This window comes from Metopolophium dirhodum, chromosome 7 (assembly GCF_019925205.1).
Source record: "Metopolophium dirhodum isolate CAU chromosome 7, ASM1992520v1, whole genome shotgun sequence".
Lineage (NCBI taxonomy): Eukaryota > Metazoa > Arthropoda > Insecta > Hemiptera > Aphididae > Metopolophium > Metopolophium dirhodum.
Genome location: NC_083566.1, coordinates 28,922,607 through 28,944,339, shown reverse-complemented (window position 1 = coordinate 28,944,339; position 21,733 = coordinate 28,922,607). Strand labels below are relative to the sequence as shown.

Genomic DNA, 21,733 nt, shown 5'->3' with positions numbered 1-21,733 from the left:
CGTGCGCAGCCCAATAACGAAAATGCTATCATACCTATATAATATTTAGCCATGGGCACAACTAGACCTCTAACGTGTGGTGCTGCAGTATTGTAAACATCTTACAGAACCGTGGCTCTTCGTTATTAATTATAACGAATTAATATTATTAAATATAACTTAAGTCATAGTTATTACCAACATTTTTAAATTTTTTTTAAACAAATACCTATTTTATAATGTAAAAACATTAATGGTATTTCACTATAATAATAATAGTGAGACCTAAAAAAACAGTATATGATTTTTTTGCACCCCTTAGGATGCCCACACCATCGCAATTCAGGCAAAACAATTTGGACGTTTTGGTTGCCTACCTGAAAAATCTCAGGCACTTTAATTATAGGTTTTTTTGTATTGTAATCAAAATATGGTCCATCGGATTTTTTTTATTTCGTGCGCATACACTACCTATCATTAAATAAAAATAAAATAATAACAAATATTATGTTTCAAGACAGATTTTTATACGTGAAAAAAAAACCTGTTGTAAACACAATGCCATGCTAATACCTAGTAACTAATATATAGAAATTGATAGAATTCCATCTATTACTCACGGTTCTTTATAGTCCATACCAATGTACATATATCATGGATACACCTTGGTCCGTACTATAAGCCTAAATCGGTTCTTAGATTCTGAGTGGAACGATGAATTTATTGACTTTACAATGATGTGTTTTTTTTTTTTGTGTCTGTCATCACCTTTTAGGACAGTAATCTATAGGACAATTTAGAAAAGTGAATCTAGTTGGTACTTTGGGGGGTCAAAAGTAAACATTTCATAGTAGTTTTCAAAAGCGACGTGAAAAAAAAAAGAAAAATTAAGGAAAAACAAGAATTTTTACGCAAAATCAGTTTTCGAGAAAATCAATTTTGGTTTTTAGTGCAATTCTTAAACAAATGACCGTAGGTACATGAAATTTTGACTGAATGTTTATATTAGTATTTTCTATACACCAAAATATTTTGACTCTTTTTGAGCTGTTTACGGACATTTTCAGTTTCCATTTTTTTAAAGTTTTTTTCTATAAATATCAATAAAATTTTATTTGTTTGTTAAAAAAGCTTGAAAATTTAATAGAAGGATCTTAGGTTATTGTTTCAAAAGCAGATGAAAAAAATTAAAAATCCTTAGTCACAGTTTTTATTTATAAGCATTTAAAGTTCAAATCTTGACAAAATACGGAAAAATCACAAAAATTAGCAAATTATTTTGAGTTGAGAATTCATAAAAATTTTTCTTTTTAAATCTAAGATTTGAAAATGTAATATAAGATTACTCATAAGTTTGTCTACCTTCATAAAAAAAAAATGTCTACAAGAAAGTCAAATTAAATTTTTATGAGCGTCTGAAATTTATATTTTTACAACATTTGATATTTACTCGATTTCTCATTTAACAATTTTCTTATTTTATTGTAATTAAAAAACAAATGACTGTAGATACTTGAAAATTGCACTGAATGTTTATATTTCCATTTTCTATACACCATACAGATACAATTTTGAAAATATTTTCCTGATATATTGTTACAATAGCAGTTGAAAAATATTAAAAATACATAGGCACAATTTTTTTTTATAAGCATTTAAAGTTCAAATTTTGACAAAATTTATCAAATTTAAAATTTAATAATTATTTTGTAGTTAAAAATGTATAAAATGTTCAACTTTTATAGCTAAGAATTGAAAATTTAAAACAAGGCTCCACGTAAACAGGTTATATATAAATTACTTTATTCACAATAATATCATCAAATATACTTGGTATTATCATAGGCTAACCTAACCGATTTCGCTCAGAATCGTTTTTCTTATACGATGATATAATATCATTGAATTCAAATTTAACACTATCCATTACAGTGACCCAATTGTAACCTACTGTACAGCAGAGCGACATCCACTTACCCGCCTTTTTTTAAACTTTACTTTTCGAAATAATTCAACGTAGCATAACGTTTTATTAAATCACAATGAATTACAGTTTGACATATTAATCCCATTAATACCAAATTGTAAATTTATAATATAGGTAATATTATAAATTTACAAAATATTCTTAATAATATAGGCTAAAAGATAGATGGGCGGCTTTAACTTATAATCGTTTTTAGTATGAGATTATTTATCATTGAATTTAAATTTTACACATCCATTACAGTGACTATTACACTATGAGAACTGATGAGGTATACAAAATCACGCACCTAGTATATAGCTGGTCGAGTTTTCAGATTTTTTTTAATCTTGTACGTATATAGGAAGTTTGGACATTTGTGATATGTACATCAACATTTTTTTAAAACTATATTCTTGGCGTTTTGGCAAATCAATTTATTAGCACCAACGGCGCTTGGTGAGGATTTCCACATGACTCCTTTTTTTGGCACTGTCTATTATGTATAACTGTATATAAGTAAAACGAACTAGTGTGATGCGAAACTATATTATACTTAATACTTTTAACTATTCATATAGATTTATAATGCCTATGGAAGAATTAGCTGGTAGGTTACAACATTTTTTTTTTTTAAATAATCGTCAAATTATAAAATATTATTAATTGTACGAACAAATTTTAAAAGCTTAATTTTTCTTTAAATTGGTCGTGCCGATGTATCTTTAATATTTTTAAATAGCTATAATAACAACTTAATAGTAATCTTGTATTACATTTCCAAGCTTTTTAACCAAACAAATTTTTTTTAAATTAACAAAACCAAATTTTTCAACGAAAATGATTGAATATAGCAAAATAAAATCGAAAATTTCACATATGCCTATAGTCAATAGCAAAAAAGAGTCAAAATATTTTGTTAAGTATTCCATGTATAGAAAGTGCTTACATAAACATTTAGTCAACATTTTAAAAGGATGTCAGTGCAATATTTGTTTTCTTTCTCAGACCCACGCGCAACACGGATAAAACGCATTCATGTAAAGTAATTTACTTATGATTTTTTAGTAACCTTAGAATAAAATCACCTAGATATTACAAACATTATTGAGGGTACTATTTTTGAGGTTAGGTTAGGTTAATATTTGTCATATCGGCTTTATATTTTATTATTATTTGACTTTAAAAATAAATAATTTTTTGTAAATTTAAATAAATTTTAAATTGTTTTGAGACAATATTTAGACCCTCGAAATTGTTATTCTCTACAATTTTGTAATGGTTGATCTAATTTAATTTAATTATTTTAAGTTTTAAACATAAATTACATAAATTAGTTAAAGCAATAACCGTTCTTGAAAGAAATAGAATGAAAAACAAAAAAAATATGATTCTTTGAATACGTTTATCTATATGGCACTATTGGGACAGAGAGAAAAAAACTAATAGCGCGCTGACATCCTTTTAAATATAAGTTATACACTTATACTGTATAACAGATTATTCGCTTTTGAATTCCAACAAATTAAGGAAATAGAATTTTCAAATACTGATTTTTTGAGAAAATTCCCGTTCTACGTAAGTTTTTTTTGTTTTTCCCATTTATTAGAAAAATTGAAATTGGTCGCCGACCGGTATATTCTCTTTTGAAAAGGAGTATATTATCATTATCGTTTACAACTCATATTGATCTTTACAACAGTCATTAACGGTTTTCGACTTAATGTAATATACATATTGATGAGATTATTTATGTTTCTCAGACTATTTAGATGGTTAAAAATAATAAACTAAACACTGTTAGATTTGATTTAAAATAATCTTTAATTAAAAGTTACATCACAATATCACATTGCATGTTACAAAACAAGAACATTTGCATCTTATATTTAAAATTAAAATACATAATATAAATTTATTGAGAAATAGGAAATAAAGAAAATAGTCTATAAAGGTACTAAAAAAAAAAAAAAAATTGGTAATAATATTGTAGTGATTTGGAAAGACGAGTTTCTAATATTTAGGTAGTATCGAATAAAATATCGTGCGATGAGATAAAATACTACAATAGCGACAGCCAATAAGTTGTTATTCGTTTTACTGCAACACTATTATATTATGATGGGGGGTACGAGTGTGATCATTTGATTTCACTCGCAATCACAATAATTAATTTTTAATTCAATATTATTAATATCGTCTATAGCGTGTAGGTAGTAGGTATCACATATATTATATAGTAATTACTAATTATGTTAGGTAGGAGTTTAGGACTTTCCGGACAAAACAAAAACGCGAGTTTGCGTAATATATATTCTTTTAGGTGAGACATACATTTCTAATTGTAAGTCGTCTGCGTATAATATTATATAGTCGTCCATACGTTATAGGTACTGTAAAGTGCACACACGGGTAGTATAATATTATATTATGGTATTGCGATACGCGCATGCAAGATCTCCGGTCATCATTTCCAAACCCAAACGACGCCCTCCACTTCGTAGTCCCAGACATCCGGGTGCCCGTAATGCGGCAAGTGCCTGATCGGGCTCTCGGACCACCGGAACGGTTCGACCTCGGAGCGGTCTATGGTGAACGGGGGCCCGGAGGCCGCGTAGTAACCGTTCATGTTCGCCGACGTGACCTTTAGGTCCACCGTTCCCGTGAAGCACTTGTCCACGTCCAACTTGTCGTCGGACGCCGCGGACGACGGTAGCCGGTTCGTGACGATCGTCGTCCGGTCGTCTTTCAGCGGCGCCGTGGCGTCGGCCGACTGGAGCCGGTTGGCCGCGGTCAGCTGTTCCACAAACGACTGGTTGGCGAACCGGCGGAACATGGCGTTGGTCTTGACGCCCAGCAGGTCTGTTCGGCCGATCAGCGACATTTCGGTGCCCCGCATCAGGTCCACGAGCGTTCCAATGTCGGTGACGTTCCGCTGTCCGTTGCGCAGTACGTTCGCCACCGGGTGATCAGCAGCGTCCCGCCCGTCAGCGCCCGACATGTAAACAGTTTCCTGCGAACCGCACAATGGACGGTTTTAGAAAAAAAAAAAATCATTTCTCGCGCAAAGCGTTTATAAAATACATCAAGTACCCATGTTGTACTAAGCGCGAGGCCTCATATTTATGTTTTTCAGCGGGTCTCAGGAGTATATAACAACACTGAAAACGTGTGTGGTATACATCATAGAAGTCGGTCATATAAGTAGACGTTTGACGTCTCGAAACTTTTTAACCGTTATTTCGATCAAAAACGTACAAACAGTGAAATGTTGACAACGAGAAATGTGACAATCGGCTAAATTGTTCAAGTCATTACATACTATTCTAAAAATATATATTTGCATTTACCTATACTGTAGTACTGTTTATCGTTTATCAGTATATTATTATGTTTTTGTAAAGAAAACCGAATATTTTTAAATCAATTGTTGAGTGAGATTTGTCGACTGTTGTGTATAAAATGATCTTTAGAAAGCGAAAATCAGTCCGTCACGTCAGCCTAATCGTATAAACTACACCTAGGCCTATATTATGGCTGTATTTATTATTTACATATGCGGCGTCTCATATACTTAAAGTGAATATGGCGAAATATTTAACCCGCAGATATTTGGGTATTTTTTTTTTTTACGGCTGTGGGTAGTCGACATTCGTCTCGATGTCTAAATGTGCGCTTACTCATGCTGAATCTTCTTTTTGAAGTGTATGTCGAGGGGATAGCGTACATTTTAGACCGATCGCGCTAGCGTGGAACCTAGAAAATACATTCACAATAGTCCATAGTGTACGAACTAATTGCGCGATATTTGAACAACTGACCTTGAGACACGGATTACTATTGCTGACCCAATAACCGGTGGACAAAAGCGTTTTGGAAAGTTCTTCGTAGCTAACAATGCCGGGCATTTGTTCGATGACTCCAAATGCAATTGATGTGCTATTTGTGCTGATGACCAGCCACTGTTTGTTTCCGGTGCCGCTATTGTTTCTCGAAAACACCTCGTACCATTTCTTACTGTTACCCGCTAAACGATTGGCCGCCATGATTCTTGCACCCAGCAGGACCTGTTTAAAACACAATTTTCCTTTAAGAAACTCCACATTGTATATTTGTATTCTTAAGCACTGTGAACGTTTAAATACTTGATCGGTCTTCATAATCTTTTCCCAGAGTTGTCTGTTGTTATTTTGTAATTCTGTACCTACAACAGTAGTCTCCGTCTTAGAACCTTTCTTGATGACCTTATAAAAGTCATCTTGAGAATAAACTGATCCGGGATATGACGTAAACTCGACTATCTTTCCATTAACAAGCGCACTATCGTCGCTTTCAGTTTCATGGAAACCAAAATTGTAGCGTTTCTGTATGCGCAACATTGACCCATAGCTGGAAACATGAATATTATTATTATTTTTGTTTTAACGACCGACTATCAAATTATTGAAATGCATAGACTGGTATTAACGTAAACTTACTATCCAGATGCAGATTGAGCTAATACAAAGTCAATTGGATTAGTGCTGATAATTTTTACCAATGTAGCAGATAATGGTGGCTTATCTGGATTAAAATCTTTTGATGCGTTCCATTTTTGTTCGAAGTTTTTTAAATCCGGCATTATGTTCATCCACCTGAGAACAATCAATTGTATTTTTCACGTGTAATTACACTATCTATCAATGTCTTGCTAATACAATATTGAATTTGGTATTAATGGGATTAATATGTCAAACTGTAATTCATTGTGATTTAATAAAACGGTATGCTACGTTGAATTATTTCGAAAAGTAAAGTTAAAAAAAAGGCGGGTAAGTGGATGTCGCTCTGCTGTACACTAGGTTATAAGTGGGTCACTGTAATGGATGGTGTTAAATTTGAATTCAATGATATTATATCATCGTATAAGAAAAACGATTCTGAGCGAAATCGGTCAGTCAGCCTATGTTAATACCAAGTATATTTGATGATATTATTGTGAATAAAGTAATTTATATATAACCTATTTACGTGGAGCCTTGTTTTCAATTTTCAATCCTTAGATATAAAAGTTGAACATTTTATAAATTTTTAACTACAAAATAATTATTACCTAAATTATAAATTTGATAAATTTTGTCAAAATTTGAACTTTAAATGTTTATAAAAAAAGTTGTGCCTATGTATGTTTAATATTTTTCAACTACTATTAGAACGATATATTAAAAGCCTTATATTAAATTTTCACGATTTTTTACCCAACAATTAAAATGTTATTGATATTTATAAAAAAAAAACTAAAAAAATTGAAAACTGACAATTTCCGTAAACAGCTCAAAAAGAGTCAAATTATTTTCAAAATTGTATCATGTATAGAAAATGAAAATATAAACATTCAGTAAAATTTTCATGTATCTACAGTTATTCGTTTTTGAATAACAAAAAAATAGCAAAATCGTTACATGAGAAATCGAGTGAATATCAAATGTTGTAAAAATATGAATTTCAAACGCTCATAAAAATTTAATTTGATTGTCTTGTAGACATTTTTTTTTAGATAAAGATAGACAAACTTATGGATAATCTTGTATTACATTTTCAAATCTTAGATTTAAAAAGAAAATTTTTATGAATTGTCAACTCAAAATAATTTGCTAATTTTCGTGATTTTTCCGTATTTTGTCAAGATTTGAACTTTAAATGCTTGTAAATAAAAACTGTGACTAAGGATTTTTAATTTTTTTCATCTGCTTTTGAAACAATAACCTAAGATCCTTCTATTAAATTTTCAAGCTTTTTTAACAAACAAATACAATTTTATTGATATTTATAGAAAAAAACTTAAAAAAAATGGAAAATGAAAATGTCCGTAAGCAGCTCAAAATAAGTCAAAATATTTGGAAAATGTTATGGTGTATAGAAAATGCTAATATAAACATTCAGTCAAAATTTCATGTACCTTCAGTCATTTGTTTTAGAGTTGCACCAAAAACCAAAATCGATTTTCTCGAAAACAGATTTTGCGTAAAAATTCCTGTTTTTCCTTAATTTTTCTTTTTTTTTTCACGTCGCTTTTGAAAACTACTATGAAATTTTTACTTTTGACCCCCCCAAAGTACCAACTAGATTCACTTTCCTATCAGAAAAGTTACTGTTGAAGAAAATCCAAGCACTTTTACTGTACTAAAAGGTGATGACAGACACAAAAAAAAAATAAAAAAATAACACACATCATTGTAAAGTCAATAAATTCATCGCTTCGCTCAGAATTTAAAATTGCATTATAGCTGAATTGATATACAGTAATATGAAACTCATTAAAATAATATTATATGAACACTACTAACATGTATATGGAGTATTTAATAATGCGCATGTCAAGTCGTACTTGTATACACATTATAAATATAAATTTAGTAATGATATTATTGGCGAAAAGCTCTCAGTTTCAAACGATGAAAATAAAACAATAGACTTACAAGAAGTCCACAGATGGTATGTCAATGTCTTGTCTGCTTCTTTTTACACCAAATCGCCAACCATCCTCCAATGCTTTCAATTGCGTGTAAAACATATTAACCTAGGCAATAATACAGTTTTAAAATATTTTTTTCGAAACAGTTTTGAAAATATTTTCAAATTACTTGGTGCCAAAACGGGTCTGATTCGCCTCGTCGTTTCGCCGTTCGTTTGATTTCTTCAGCATTTTCTTCTAAATACTTTCTTATTCGTTCACAGAAGTTCCTTCTCCCGATACATGTGTTTTCCACCGTGTTCTTCCAGTGCCAATAAATCATTCTCCATGTCAAACTTCCTTCCAAATATCCAGCAGCCTTAGCTTGTACGTAGTCCGGGTATTCCGCCTGAGTCTCCACTTCTAAAACTGCCCATCTAAATTTAATTATATATAAAATATATATATATAATATCACCGAGTTATTTGTAATTATAAATATGCAATTTTTTGTTACCCGTTTTCAGATAAATCTGGTCTATAATAAGCTCTTGCCACTCCTTTTCTAACTTTAAGCGGGTCGTTATTTTGGCCACAGAAATCAATTCTCATTCCAAATTCTTTGCTCCAAAAGGCTGTTGCGGCATATTTACCATCATACTCATTTCTGAACAAACACGCAATAATAGTCAGATAGTTATGAAACAGTTGTTAAACATCAAATTTTTACCTGATTGTTCCTCCAAAATAAAATGCTAGCAAACCCAACAAAGTGATTGCAATAATCAAACACCACGACAGTTGCGTCTGAGCCCACGACGCTCCTACTACTTTCAACATGTCTGTATCTATGGTACAAAGAAAAGTCTATTTCTTTGGGTAATCAAATTAATTCGGTTGCCAAATTTTATTTTTCAAAATTTGGCTTAAGTTCAAACCTTGCGATTTGACTAGAATAAGTTAATTTTCCTTCCTCAAAAAATCTCCAATGTATTCTGTCTCCTTCGGCCTTTGAACCACCTATTATAGCTAGGTTTTCAGGCTCTGGAAACTCGTTACTGTTCGTCTCAACCCATCGAAATAGGAAACGACGATCGGGACCGGCAATTGTTGTGAGCTTAGATCACTAGAATCAGCCGCCTTTGGTAAGATATTTGGATGACTCCTAAAAAAATCAAAAAAAAATCGTTATATTTAAGTATTAGAGAATATACGGGCTCAGACCTTTACTGTTTGTTCTATTAGTTATAGATATTTAGGTATGTATTACATACAAATCAATTGTAAAAGCGATTTCGTACATTTTAATTTAAACTAAAAATAAATTTAGACGAAAAATGATTGTTTATAGTTCAGAAAATACAAATTTACATTTTTCAGTATCAGATATATAGTTTTAATTAGTAGTCATTTTAAGAAATGAATAATTTTTATTTATTTTTAACTGTTATAAATTATAATATTAATAGTCTTACAATTGTTTAACTATACATATTTGTAATATCAGAACATATTACATAGTACGTTTCCAAGTACCTATTATATTTTAACATTATAAGAACTGTCAATATAGATGGCCTGGTTGGGTATTTAAGTATTTAGTGCGTAACTGGGAGATTGAACCAGCGTTTATTCTACCGGGTGCATTGAGTTTCTGTCATCCTCCACTAATATTTTCTCAATTCAAATTTTGAATATTACATTCTAATATAGTAATATATTGCAAGACTGATAAAAATATTAGTAAGCTGTCAATTTGTAAGCTTACTCAATGATCACTGATGCTTATGGTTTCACTAAATATAAATTAAAAAGAACTTATAAATATTGAGATTTTTGTATGCTTCGGATTCGATTATTTAACCACAATTCCTCAACTCTATATATACAACGTTGAATTACTGAGTTTTGAACATTGAATAATATATATTATATAGGTATTTATATACACCACGACCAAAGGCTGCCTATCATAATATTTTAAAATATATTAATATTATAATATTTATATATACACCCATATAACGCATCTTATATCTATACCTATTCATCTTCAATGATATGACAATGTAAATTATTAAGGTTTTGTGTGTATTTAAGATATATAAGTCACCTATATGGCTATATATATATATATATTATATGTATAACAACAGGAGATTGTTCACATACATTAAAATGGAATACACGGGTAACAAACTAGAGGACCTTGATGAGTTTCATGTTCCAAGTGGAGTCTATGACCTTAACGAGGTCGATATGTTTTAGTTTTGTATATTATTATTATTACTTATTTTTGTATTTTCGAAAATATAATTTCTTCGTCTTATAACTGAGCGCTGCATTGCCATAAAATGCCAACTCGTCTGCAGTAAATAGAATTGATAGATTTAAAAACATATCAGAGTAAATATATTTCAACACTTTAAGGTGAAGTCTCTCTTCTCTGATGTTTATAATCATAATCATTACAACACAATGTGAAATATTATAATTTATAATATGGTCCGAACTCTGCATTTATAATACTTAATATATATTATAGGCGGAAAAAATCATCTATTCACTTTTTGAAGTAGAATAATAAGATATAGGTACCTATGTTATATTTTATATTTAATACATTTATAGTGTTTAGTTATTAAAGATAACGCCACACCTACCCACATGTGTTGTCTCATCCATTATCTTACAAACGTACAAAATAGCAAATTATACGTTAACAATACTCCATTTTACTCAGTTATTTTTAAAATTAGAGTTAATTGACCTATAATAAGATTTAAAAGTAAGATTATTAGCTAGGGCAATGTAGCATTTTAAAATGCTCATAACTTGCTTCATAATTAAAATATCAATCTTGGCAGTGGCGCCGATCTATATTTCATGTTATGGGGAAAAAATGATGGTCTTAGACCCACCTACTTAAAAAAAAGGTTATCTACTCTCGAAGAGTGCATTATAGTCACTGCCTTTAAATATTAAATACCTATCACTAATGACTGATCACTTATTATTCCCCCCCCCCCCTATCCACCTGGCCCACCCATAAATAGTCTGGGGAATTTTCCTCAGTTGATACCCGGGTTCGCCGCCACTGCACCTTGGTAATAATCTTACTTTTAAATCTTATTATAGGCCAATTCACTCTAATTTAAAAGAATAACAGAGTAAAATGGAATATTGTGAACGTAAAAATTGAAATGTTACCTATACGTTTGTAAGACGTAGACAATAATACATGCGGGTGTGGCGTCCTCTTAAATTAAAATAATATCCATTTTATTGGATACAAATATTGGTAGTAGATACTTATATCTGGCGTTTTATAGTAAAAAATAAAAATTAAAAGGTACCTAGTCTATTTTTATAAATTGAACTGTGGAAGAGAAAAATTAAAATTTACAAGTAAATGTAAATTGATAAAACAAATTAACCACTCATTTTTTGAAGTAGAATAACAATATAGATGTGATACTACTCATATTTTATTTTTAATAAATGACCTCAAAATATCGTTAGTTATTTTTATTCATTATATATAGTTACTACTCATTTATGTACCACTAATCATTATTAGTTATTACAATAAGTATTCTTACAGATACATTTTTCATTAGAAATGTTACGACTTCAAGCGATAATCCTAAAAAAAATAAATACTAGTCACGTGCATAAAATAATCTAACGACAATTAGCTGATATGAACCTTTCTGGTTAGATTAGGTTCTTTCTTATTACGATTTACACATTTATAATGTATAAACAAAGCACCTGAAGGTTAAAAAACTAAGTGTGCTTACTGCTTAGTGCCTATTTAACAGTATCGGTAACATTAAATTATAATTTAGATGATTTATCAGGGTGAGCTATAACGTAAAATAAGATAAGAATTCATATTTTGTACATTTTAATTTCAATCATTTGATTATTACAATCAATAATGGACCATTCGTTCGTCATTCATATAATGTACATTGAGAATTCTGTTAAAATAAAGTGGATTGTAGGTTATTATATCAATTTAATAATTTATGAAATCCAAATTTATATCATATGTATATATCACGAGCGTTTTGTAATATAAGGCGCCAAGGTTTTTTTTTATAAACTGACCCGCAGGAGAGAAAAATTTAATTTAATTGTACGCGTGCTTAAATAGTCACATGTATTTTGATGTTCTGAGTAGGTAAACATTTTTTTTTAATAATGAAAAATGAAAGAAACTGTTTTGTTTTAAAGATAATATTTTTGATAATGTTATTGTTATACTTGGAAAAACTCAATTTTGAAACAAATGTCACTTTTGCAGATGCTTTTTAAATATATTTTAATTATCTAGTACATAATAATATTTTTTTTTTTTTTTTAATTGATCATTTAAGCCCGGCAACTATGGCCATTAGCTGTTTGTTTGTTTATTTGTAGGGGAGGATACTGTTGGTTGGTAAACACGTGTGTGTAGTTTTTGGCAGATTTTAAAGTGGGCACCCGTAGGTATCCGCCATGCCCGGGTGGGGGATGACGGCACTTGTTCTCCGAACACCGTGACTTGTCTGAAGAAAAATGCCGCCCATGGCCGAGGAATCGAACTCGGTCAGCAGCCGACGCCTTAGTCCGCTCGGCCACTCCGTCCCCCCAAATGATTATTATTTAGTGTCCAAAACTCCAAATAACTAAACCATATAGTCATAAGAGACTTCGAAATGTAAGAAATGGTATAGGTACATTGGTAACTACCTACGTATATTATTTTCTAATCCAGATGCACGTTAACTATAAAAGTGTAAAATTATTAAAAAATATAAGTATTAAATAATTACTTATTAACCTGATATTGTTTGCCGTTTGGTCATTTGGTGATATAACAAACCTAAAAACCCATCTATAATCTATCTATATAGATATAATAATATGCGATACATTATTAGCACATTCGTAGTTATATTATATTATTTATGTATTGAATAGTCCTGCGTGTGCCACCATAATATTATCTTCATTCTTAATACTTTATTACTAAGAAGTTTGTGGTTAAACGAAGGAAAAAAAATTACCTCTATATAATATAATTATATACTATACCATAATGTTGAATAACTGTTTCAATAATGCATAGTGTGTATAATATAGACACATTTAGTAGGCAGTGATAGTTCATTTAAGTTGTACGAAATTTCGTAAAAAAAAACAACGGAAAACGATAATATTATGTATAGGTACAAAAATATGTTTTAATCCTTTTTGTTTGTATAAGTCGAATGCCAATGCAAACGTGCTGTTTTATAGAATCGTATAATAATTATATGTGTTTATATTATGTTGCACAGACCGTGAAAAACCGTTAACATTTTCGTTTTAAAAAAATGTATCTATTATTCGATTGTTTGAACGGATATAACATCAGCTATTCAGCTATGCCTCTCAAAAAATTGTTTCGCGTATGTTCGTATAATGGATACGATGTAGGTACCTGTAGGTAGATTACATGCACAAAGTACCCGCGAACGATACCTGTAGCGTATTTATACAAGTACCTATTATGGATCGAATAATCGTTAAAATAGCTGTGATTAATTTTGCAACATGAACTTCGACCGGGATTTAACTATCATAAATATTTATAAATTAATATTTATTTTTATAAATATTTCGTGTTTGGAAATATTTCATTGTGTAAATTTATTATTTCATTATTATACGCGCATGTCTGCTATAGCTGCTTACGTTTGTAACACGCTTTGTATACATATACACTTTTAAAATTTAAAAATTGACTTATAATAATGTTCATTATCATATACTTATAGGTAATGATTACATATGATAATCATTCATTGTGTTGCGTCCACATAGAATATTCAACAATTATCGCTACGTTATTTGTAACTTTACATAAACCTACTGCAGTACTACCTATTACATTTATACAAATATATCATAATTCATATTTCATAATCATTAAATGTTTGAAGTAGATACTATATAAATTAGTGAATACATTTTTTATTCTATATTATAAAGCACTAAAACAGTATGATGCAATTTATATCGACTGAAATTGACTTAACTAAAATATGTGATTTTGATTCATTAGTTTTCTAACATAAATATTATGTATTATAATATAGATTATAATAAAATATAGATGATCAGTATAAAAATATACAAGGTTACGTTATTCTTTATGTATAGAATATAATATGTTTAAATATACTTCCATAGGTATCTACTTCTTTTCCATTTCCGTGTTCTTGTCCAACAAAAGAAGAAAATAATATAATGATTACCTATAGGCTATAATGCTATCATAATACGGTTTGATTTTATACAGTATAAAGTATAGCTTACATTTTATAGTTACGATTAGTTAATTATTCATTTTATTAATCCTCAATTCAATGGCCAACCGGGACCAGCAATGAATATTGAGTACCGAACACGAGGATACAATCTTTCTTTCTTTCATTAATCCTCGATAAACTATCCAGGTAAATAAATTTTTTTTCTTTTAGAGACTTGAGAGAGGGAGAGAGAGAGAGTGAGAGATAAGGCTAGAAAATTCAATTTTTATAGGTATAGGTGACATTATTATTGTGTAAGGTTAAATGCTTACATCAAAGTATATTATAAAATATTTAGAAAATACTCGAACCAAAACATATAGTATAATATGAATGAATGATGAATGATAATAAATGTTTTATCTACCTATACCTACCTAACTGATACAAAAATACGAATGGAAGACTGCTCCGTCGATTAATACTCAATGTCAAATATTAAAATATGTCATTAATAGTTTTGCAATGAGGTGTTTATGCGTAAAAAAAATTGCTGTAACTGAGCTAGTTAAGATTATTATTGTAGCCCACACCAGGGAGACACGCATGTAATTATATTGCAAGTTCAACCCGAGAGCTCCAAGGACAACCGATTGTTTTTTTTATAGCGTTCCTAACATTGAATTTATTTTTTCGCTATTATTTGTAATTATTGTACTCCAAGTTAAGGACTCTATGTATAGGGCTTATAGGGTTATATTTTATGATGGGATATATCAGTATGACAGTCGATGACAGCGTGAAGTTTATGAATATATTTGCGCATCTCGATATTTCTGCCACGGTAACCCAAATAACTTAAAAATTAAAATATTATATTATATTAGCGAGACGTTAAAATCGTTTCGTCGTTTCCTTTTTTCATAAATTACTGTAAATAGTTATTTGAAAGTTCCGATGGCAGAGCTGTTTATGTATTTCTGCATGACAGCATACGCCTTAATACCTAACCTTATATTATAATATATACGTACCTATAGACATTACGCACTTACGTGTAAACGTATAAACACACGCTGCTCTCTCTAAATTAACGGCAATGATTACAACATTTTTGCATGCGATTTTCACTAAATATAGAATATATTGTGTCATTCACAAAGTATAGCTAGGCGGTATGTATATTGTCCGTGTGGTAAACATTTCTTTCACTACCAGCAGCACGTGTCTAATAATTAGACAATTATTGTCTTGGAGGTAGTCGAGACTCGAGAAGTGGTTTCCCCTTCTTCGTCTTATTCTGATCCTACAACATCAGTGTTTTAAAAAAAGTAATTTTATATAGCTGTTACTTTGGGTTATTAATTATTATCATCGTCATCATACGTGTATCGGTATTCGGTACATCATCACATTATACGCAGAAAAACGAAACTTACTGTATACATAAAGCGTTTTCTGTATAAGCGTTTCTGTTGAAGTGGGTGTGAAGTTACTATATTTGCTTTAATTATTAAGAAATTATCTTAATTGGATTTTGTTGATTGGAATATGTAGGTGTAATTATGATCATTGATATCGCGTGGTCTAAATATTATAATTATATTAAGTCTAGAGCTCAGATTTAAATCTCCTAAAAATATCAAAAAAATGCCCTTTTAAAATATGCATTCATGACCTAAAACACTAAAAAATTCACTAAAAATATCAAAAAAGGCATTTAACATGTAAAATTGTGTAGGTATGTACGTTTATAAAAATAAAAAAATTAGTAAAAAGTTAAATTTGTATTACACTACACTACTGTACTGTAATACTCCGATAAACGTTGTATGCAATTAAATCGGCTATTGGTTGGTGTGACATTAAGGTAAATTTACGCCTTGTCTAATTTAAAACCAGATCATCTGATGTGATATAATTCAGAATGAAAATGATTTATATTACGAACACGAATAACTGTGTTTATATTCAATGAAGTCAATTTTTTTAGTCATATTACGAGAAATAAATATGCAGACATTCAAATAAAAAGATGCAAATGCATTGTAATCCGAGCCCTACTTACACAACTATTATTTCGACAATTTTAAACTTTTTTGAAAATATATTTTGTAAATTTGCTAGCGTTATCACTTTCTAATTTTTAATGATGTACTATAATAATATATGATAAAATTTTTAATTTCATATTCCAAATCAAAATATTATATTTTGGAGTATTATTTTAGTAAAGAAAAAAATTGAATTTTTAACGAGTTATTAATTAGTATTATAACTTCAAATAATTACCTAACTATTTTACTAATTAAGATTAAGTACTCGTTCAAAATTCGATTTTAGATTTTGAGCGGAGCGATGAATGTATTGATTTTATAATAATGTGTATTTTTAAAATTTTTTTTGGTTTCTATGTACACGATTAGTAGCCGAAATAATGCTTTGATTTTCAACTTCATTATCTTGTTCGATGAGAAAGTGAATCTAAAGTTGGTGCAAGGGGAAAAAAAATTAAGGAAAACCGGGAATTCTTACGCTAAATCGGGTTTTGACAAAATTGATTTTGGTTTACATGTCAATTTCACTGGTTTATATTAGAATTTTCTATACAAGATAACATTTTCAAAATATTTTGATTTGTTTTGAACTCTTTATTACGGAAATTTTTAGTTTCCAATCTTTTTAGTTTTTTTTCTTTGAATATCAATAAAATTTTATTTGTTTAGTAAAAAAGCTTGACAATTTGATACAAGGCTCTTAATATATTGTTACTACGACATGTAAAAAAAATTAAAAATCCTTAGTCACAGTTTTTATTTATAAGCATTTAAAATTCAAATCTTGACTAAATACGGAAAAATCACGAAAATTAGCAAATTATTTTGAGTTGAGAATTCATAAAAATTTTTCTTTTTAAATCTAAGATTTGAAAGTGTAATACAAGATTATCCATAAGTTTGTCTACCTTTATCAAAAAAAAAATTTCTACAAGAAAGTCAAATTAAATTTTTATGAACGCTTGAAGTTCATATTTTTACAACATTTGATATTCACTCGATTTCTCATGTATCGATTTTCTTATTTTGTTGTAATTTAAAAACGAATAACTATAGATACATGAAAATTCCACTGAATGTTTATATTGCCATTTTCTATATACCATCAAATTTTGAAAACATTTTGAGTTATTTTGAAATGTGTACAGACAATTTCAAATTTCAATTTTTTTTCTATAAATATCAAAAAAATGTTATTTGTTGGACCAAAAAGCATGAAAATGTAATCTAGCGATTTTCTAATTTTGTTGTAATTCAAATACGACTAACCATAGACACTTGAAATTTATATCATATATTTATGTTAATAAAATAATAATGCATGTTATCATTCAAAATGTAAAAAACTTGAAAAAATATAATAATAAAAATAATTGTAAACATTTTTTTTTACTTTCAAAATGTTGTTTTGCATATACATAATATTATGATAGTAATAATAAAATATTATGTATAATAATATTCAGCCTTGTCATATCAAAAAAAAATATCTCTGAAGAACACATAATCGTCATACTCGCTGTTAATTATCTAATTCATCCTGCAGGATGAATACACACATGATATGCCAGATGTATGTGGTTTGTGTTCATTTATAATAAATTGGTCATTAATCATTAATCATTGTAAGAATTATATAGGGTGTTTATATTTTTGTTAAGTAACTTGTTTGTAACTTCTCAGTCAATCTAAATTTCGTATTTATTATATTATCGTGACATTTAAGTTTTTTTTATATATACGATCTATACATATTTACAGACACATATTATATAATATTGAATTATATAAATTGAATTTGAAATAGTTTTATTTTTGAAACCTCATCGATTTACTTTCATATCAGGTACCAACTAGATAAGAAAATTCAGTCTGATAATTATTTAGATCCTTATAATCTTTGTAATTCTTGATCTACCAATTTGAAAATCAAACATCAATGTTTAGAGGAAATATTCTGCTTCAGAATAAAAATTTTACTTACCTGATTACTTTGGGTCGAGGCGTGTAGAATATACTAAAAAAGTTGTAATTTAATATAATATCATTGTATATAAAAAACGATTCTAAGCGGAAACGTTTTGTCGGTGTGGATATTTTATATTATATATTTTATATATTGTTATTACTTATTAATAATGCGGTAGCCGGTAAGTGAAACAATATTATACAATTACAATAAAATAACTAAAATCGTTATTCTTGGTTATGTAATATGTATAAATTCGTCCAAATTTGAACATAAAATGACTGTGTTTTCATATTTTTGAGATTTTTTGGTTACAGAATAACCTACTTACGTAGAACCTTGTTTTAAATTTTATAAATGTTGTCAAAAATCGAACTTTAAATGCTTACAAAAAAAAATTGTGCCTATGAATTTTTAATTTTTTTTACTATTGTAAAAACATATCGGGAACCTTATATTAATTTTTCACGCTTTTTGACCTAACAAATAAGTTTTATTGACATTTATAAAAAAAAAAGCTAAAAAAATTTAAAATGTCCGTAAACAGTTTAAAACAAAACAAAATATTTTGAAAATTATGTATATACAGTCATTTGTTTTAGAGTTACACCATAAACCAAAATCGATTCAAAAAATATAATTTTGAGTACAAATTCCTGTTTTTCCTTAATTTTTATTTTGTTTTTCCCGACGCTTTTGAAAATATTTGAAATTTGAAATGTTGACCTGCATTAACTAGATTCACTTTCCCACCGAACAAGATACTGTCGAAGAAAATCGAAGCCACTTTAAACAGTGCCAGATATACAAAAAAAAAAAGAAAAACACACACATCATTATAAAATTAATAAATTCATCGCTCGGCTCAGAACTTAAAATTAACAGAAACTGAGTTTCTTGTATTAAAAATATCACCTTGTATATAATATACAGTCATATAGATACAATATATATACATGTACATTGTACATAACTTTTGTTGTTATTGGAATAGTAACAATAGTTTGTTAGATTTTAAATTGTATGATGACGCACGAGCCTGCGTTAACGTTGGCGAATATAGGTGATTACTTCATAAATATAAAAACATTTCAATTTGTTTAATTAACATTTTTTTTACGTTTTAACTAATTACCTATACAAATAACACTCATAATAAATATTAAATACATATTATGTATTAATAAAAATATAGTCATCGTCAAATCAATCATTTTCAAGATATTTATGACGCGGTATGCAACTGACTAATGTCTAATATACTTATACTAACTTGTGAAACTAGTTATTGGTTTTAAACTTTTCTCAACAGTAGATTTTTCTTGGAAAGCGGATAGCGTGTTTTAAATTGATTATATGTTACACGCAATATAGCCGCACTGTTTATCATTACTTTTATTTTAAATTTTTTGTCGTATAAATCTTAAATATAGCAGCTTATAATTCAAAATATTTTTAGCCAACGCGTACTTAGAAAACTCTTACGCAGTATCTCCTTAGTCATAATGATGATCGGACTGCAGCAGTAATACATAATATAATGAAACTTCAAATGTCTAAACAATAGAATTCATTATAATCTAGAAATTATAAAATGAAATGAATTATAATGATGACTATAAATTATAATATAGTATTCACCTACCTACCTATGTATCTATTATTATAACCGCACAGATATAATGACTTGAGGAACGGTACATATATTATGCCAAAAATACAGTAATGTACTATACTGGGTGATTCTTTTAACAGTTAACAATTTTTATCTCGAAAAATATTAATGTTATACAAATATTTTTTTACATAATTTAAACTCGTTAGAAAATATTTTGGAAAACTTATATTTCTATTATTTTTTAGTATTAACTTTTTTGAATAATATTATATATTAAAAAATTTCATATTTCCAAGTAATATATGTTTCCGGGAATTTGTATAGATAAATATTGAATTTCTAATAAATAGTTGATTATGTAGTTATATATGTAATATAACCTATTAATCTTAACGTTTAAAGTAATTACTAATAAAAGAATTACCCTGTATACATAATTCGATGGTCTTTTTTCCCTAATTATTATCAACGAATGCATTTGCATTCACTCATTATAGGTCTTTCCGGGTTTTTGTTAAGTACGATGCATTTTAATTTTTTTTTTTTTTTTTAGTTCCTGTTGCCACACTTTTTGAATACTATAAACGTAAATAATTACGGTAAATTATAGTTCCTGTGATACACTGATACCATACGTATACAATAATATGTCTCTGTGGTATTATTGTAATAGGAAGAGAACTATAACATCACGTAACCCAAAATAGTAAATGATTAAAAAAAAAAAGATTAACTTTATATGAAAAAATAAACAAACATAAAAAGCGAAAAATTTTATTTGCTTAATATAATTATATATAACACACAATTATATTATTACCTACTTATTATTTATTATCAATAATATAATTATTTTTAGGTACTATATAGTGATTAGTTTTTTACACTTGTCACGAAAATACAGACATCGTGTTTATTGCCTATTAGTTGATAATGTATATACAAATTTAAACATAGGTATACTTCCAAAATTATATAATACACGTTATGTATAATGTATATAGTATGTTATACCCACGTATTATAGCACATTAAGAAATTCATCAGTTGTAAGCATTGCTGTTGCTGTAGCTGTAAAAAATCCCACGAGGCCCTATTTAGATTTTATTGTTTAACACGATTAAAGATAGTATGGTTGCCCGACGAATCTTGAAAAGTGTCTACCGAAATGAATATCCATAATCAGTATTAAACAGTTGTAGATTTCTGCACTGTCGCTTATTTGTGTAATGCCTATAAATGCAGTTACCTTTCAAATGTATAAATTGTAGTTGCGTGATTGTCACTATGACATATAAGCGCTAGCTCTTAAATCTCCAGCTGTTTAATTTGACTTTAATACTGATTATAGAGATTCATTTCGGTAGGTAGACACTTTTCAAGTATGGGAATCATGGGTCCGATGGGCAACCATACTGTCTATAACC

General features: G+C 28.8%; 1 protein-coding gene across 3 annotated transcripts in view; it reads right to left on the bottom strand.

Moving 5' to 3' along the window:
- Window positions 1-3,750: 3,750 nt before the first annotated feature.
- Window positions 3,751-21,733, bottom strand: part of LOC132948222 (putative phospholipase B-like lamina ancestor) — a 32,429-nt gene continuing 14,446 nt past the window's right edge. Inside the window, exons 2-10 of one of the 3 annotated variants that reach the window (XM_061018605.1) lie at window positions 9,317-9,543; window positions 9,109-9,245; window positions 8,896-9,045; window positions 8,569-8,815; window positions 8,404-8,504; window positions 6,424-6,579; window positions 6,091-6,334; window positions 5,767-6,012; window positions 3,751-4,958 (exon numbers count right to left, since the gene is read on the bottom strand). In XM_061018605.1, the coding sequence (XP_060874588.1) occupies window positions 4,413-4,958; window positions 5,767-6,012; window positions 6,091-6,334; window positions 6,424-6,579; window positions 8,404-8,504; window positions 8,569-8,815; window positions 8,896-9,045; window positions 9,109-9,218 (1,800 nt within the window). In that variant the 5' untranslated portion in view covers window positions 9,219-9,245; window positions 9,317-9,543 and the 3' untranslated portion in view covers window positions 3,751-4,412. Of the gene's footprint in view, window positions 4,959-5,766; window positions 6,013-6,090; window positions 6,335-6,423; window positions 6,580-8,403; window positions 8,505-8,568; window positions 8,816-8,895; window positions 9,046-9,108; window positions 9,544-21,733 lie in introns of all 3 variants that reach the window. The other 2 variants (XM_061018606.1, XM_061018604.1) reach the window with 2 other exon arrangements.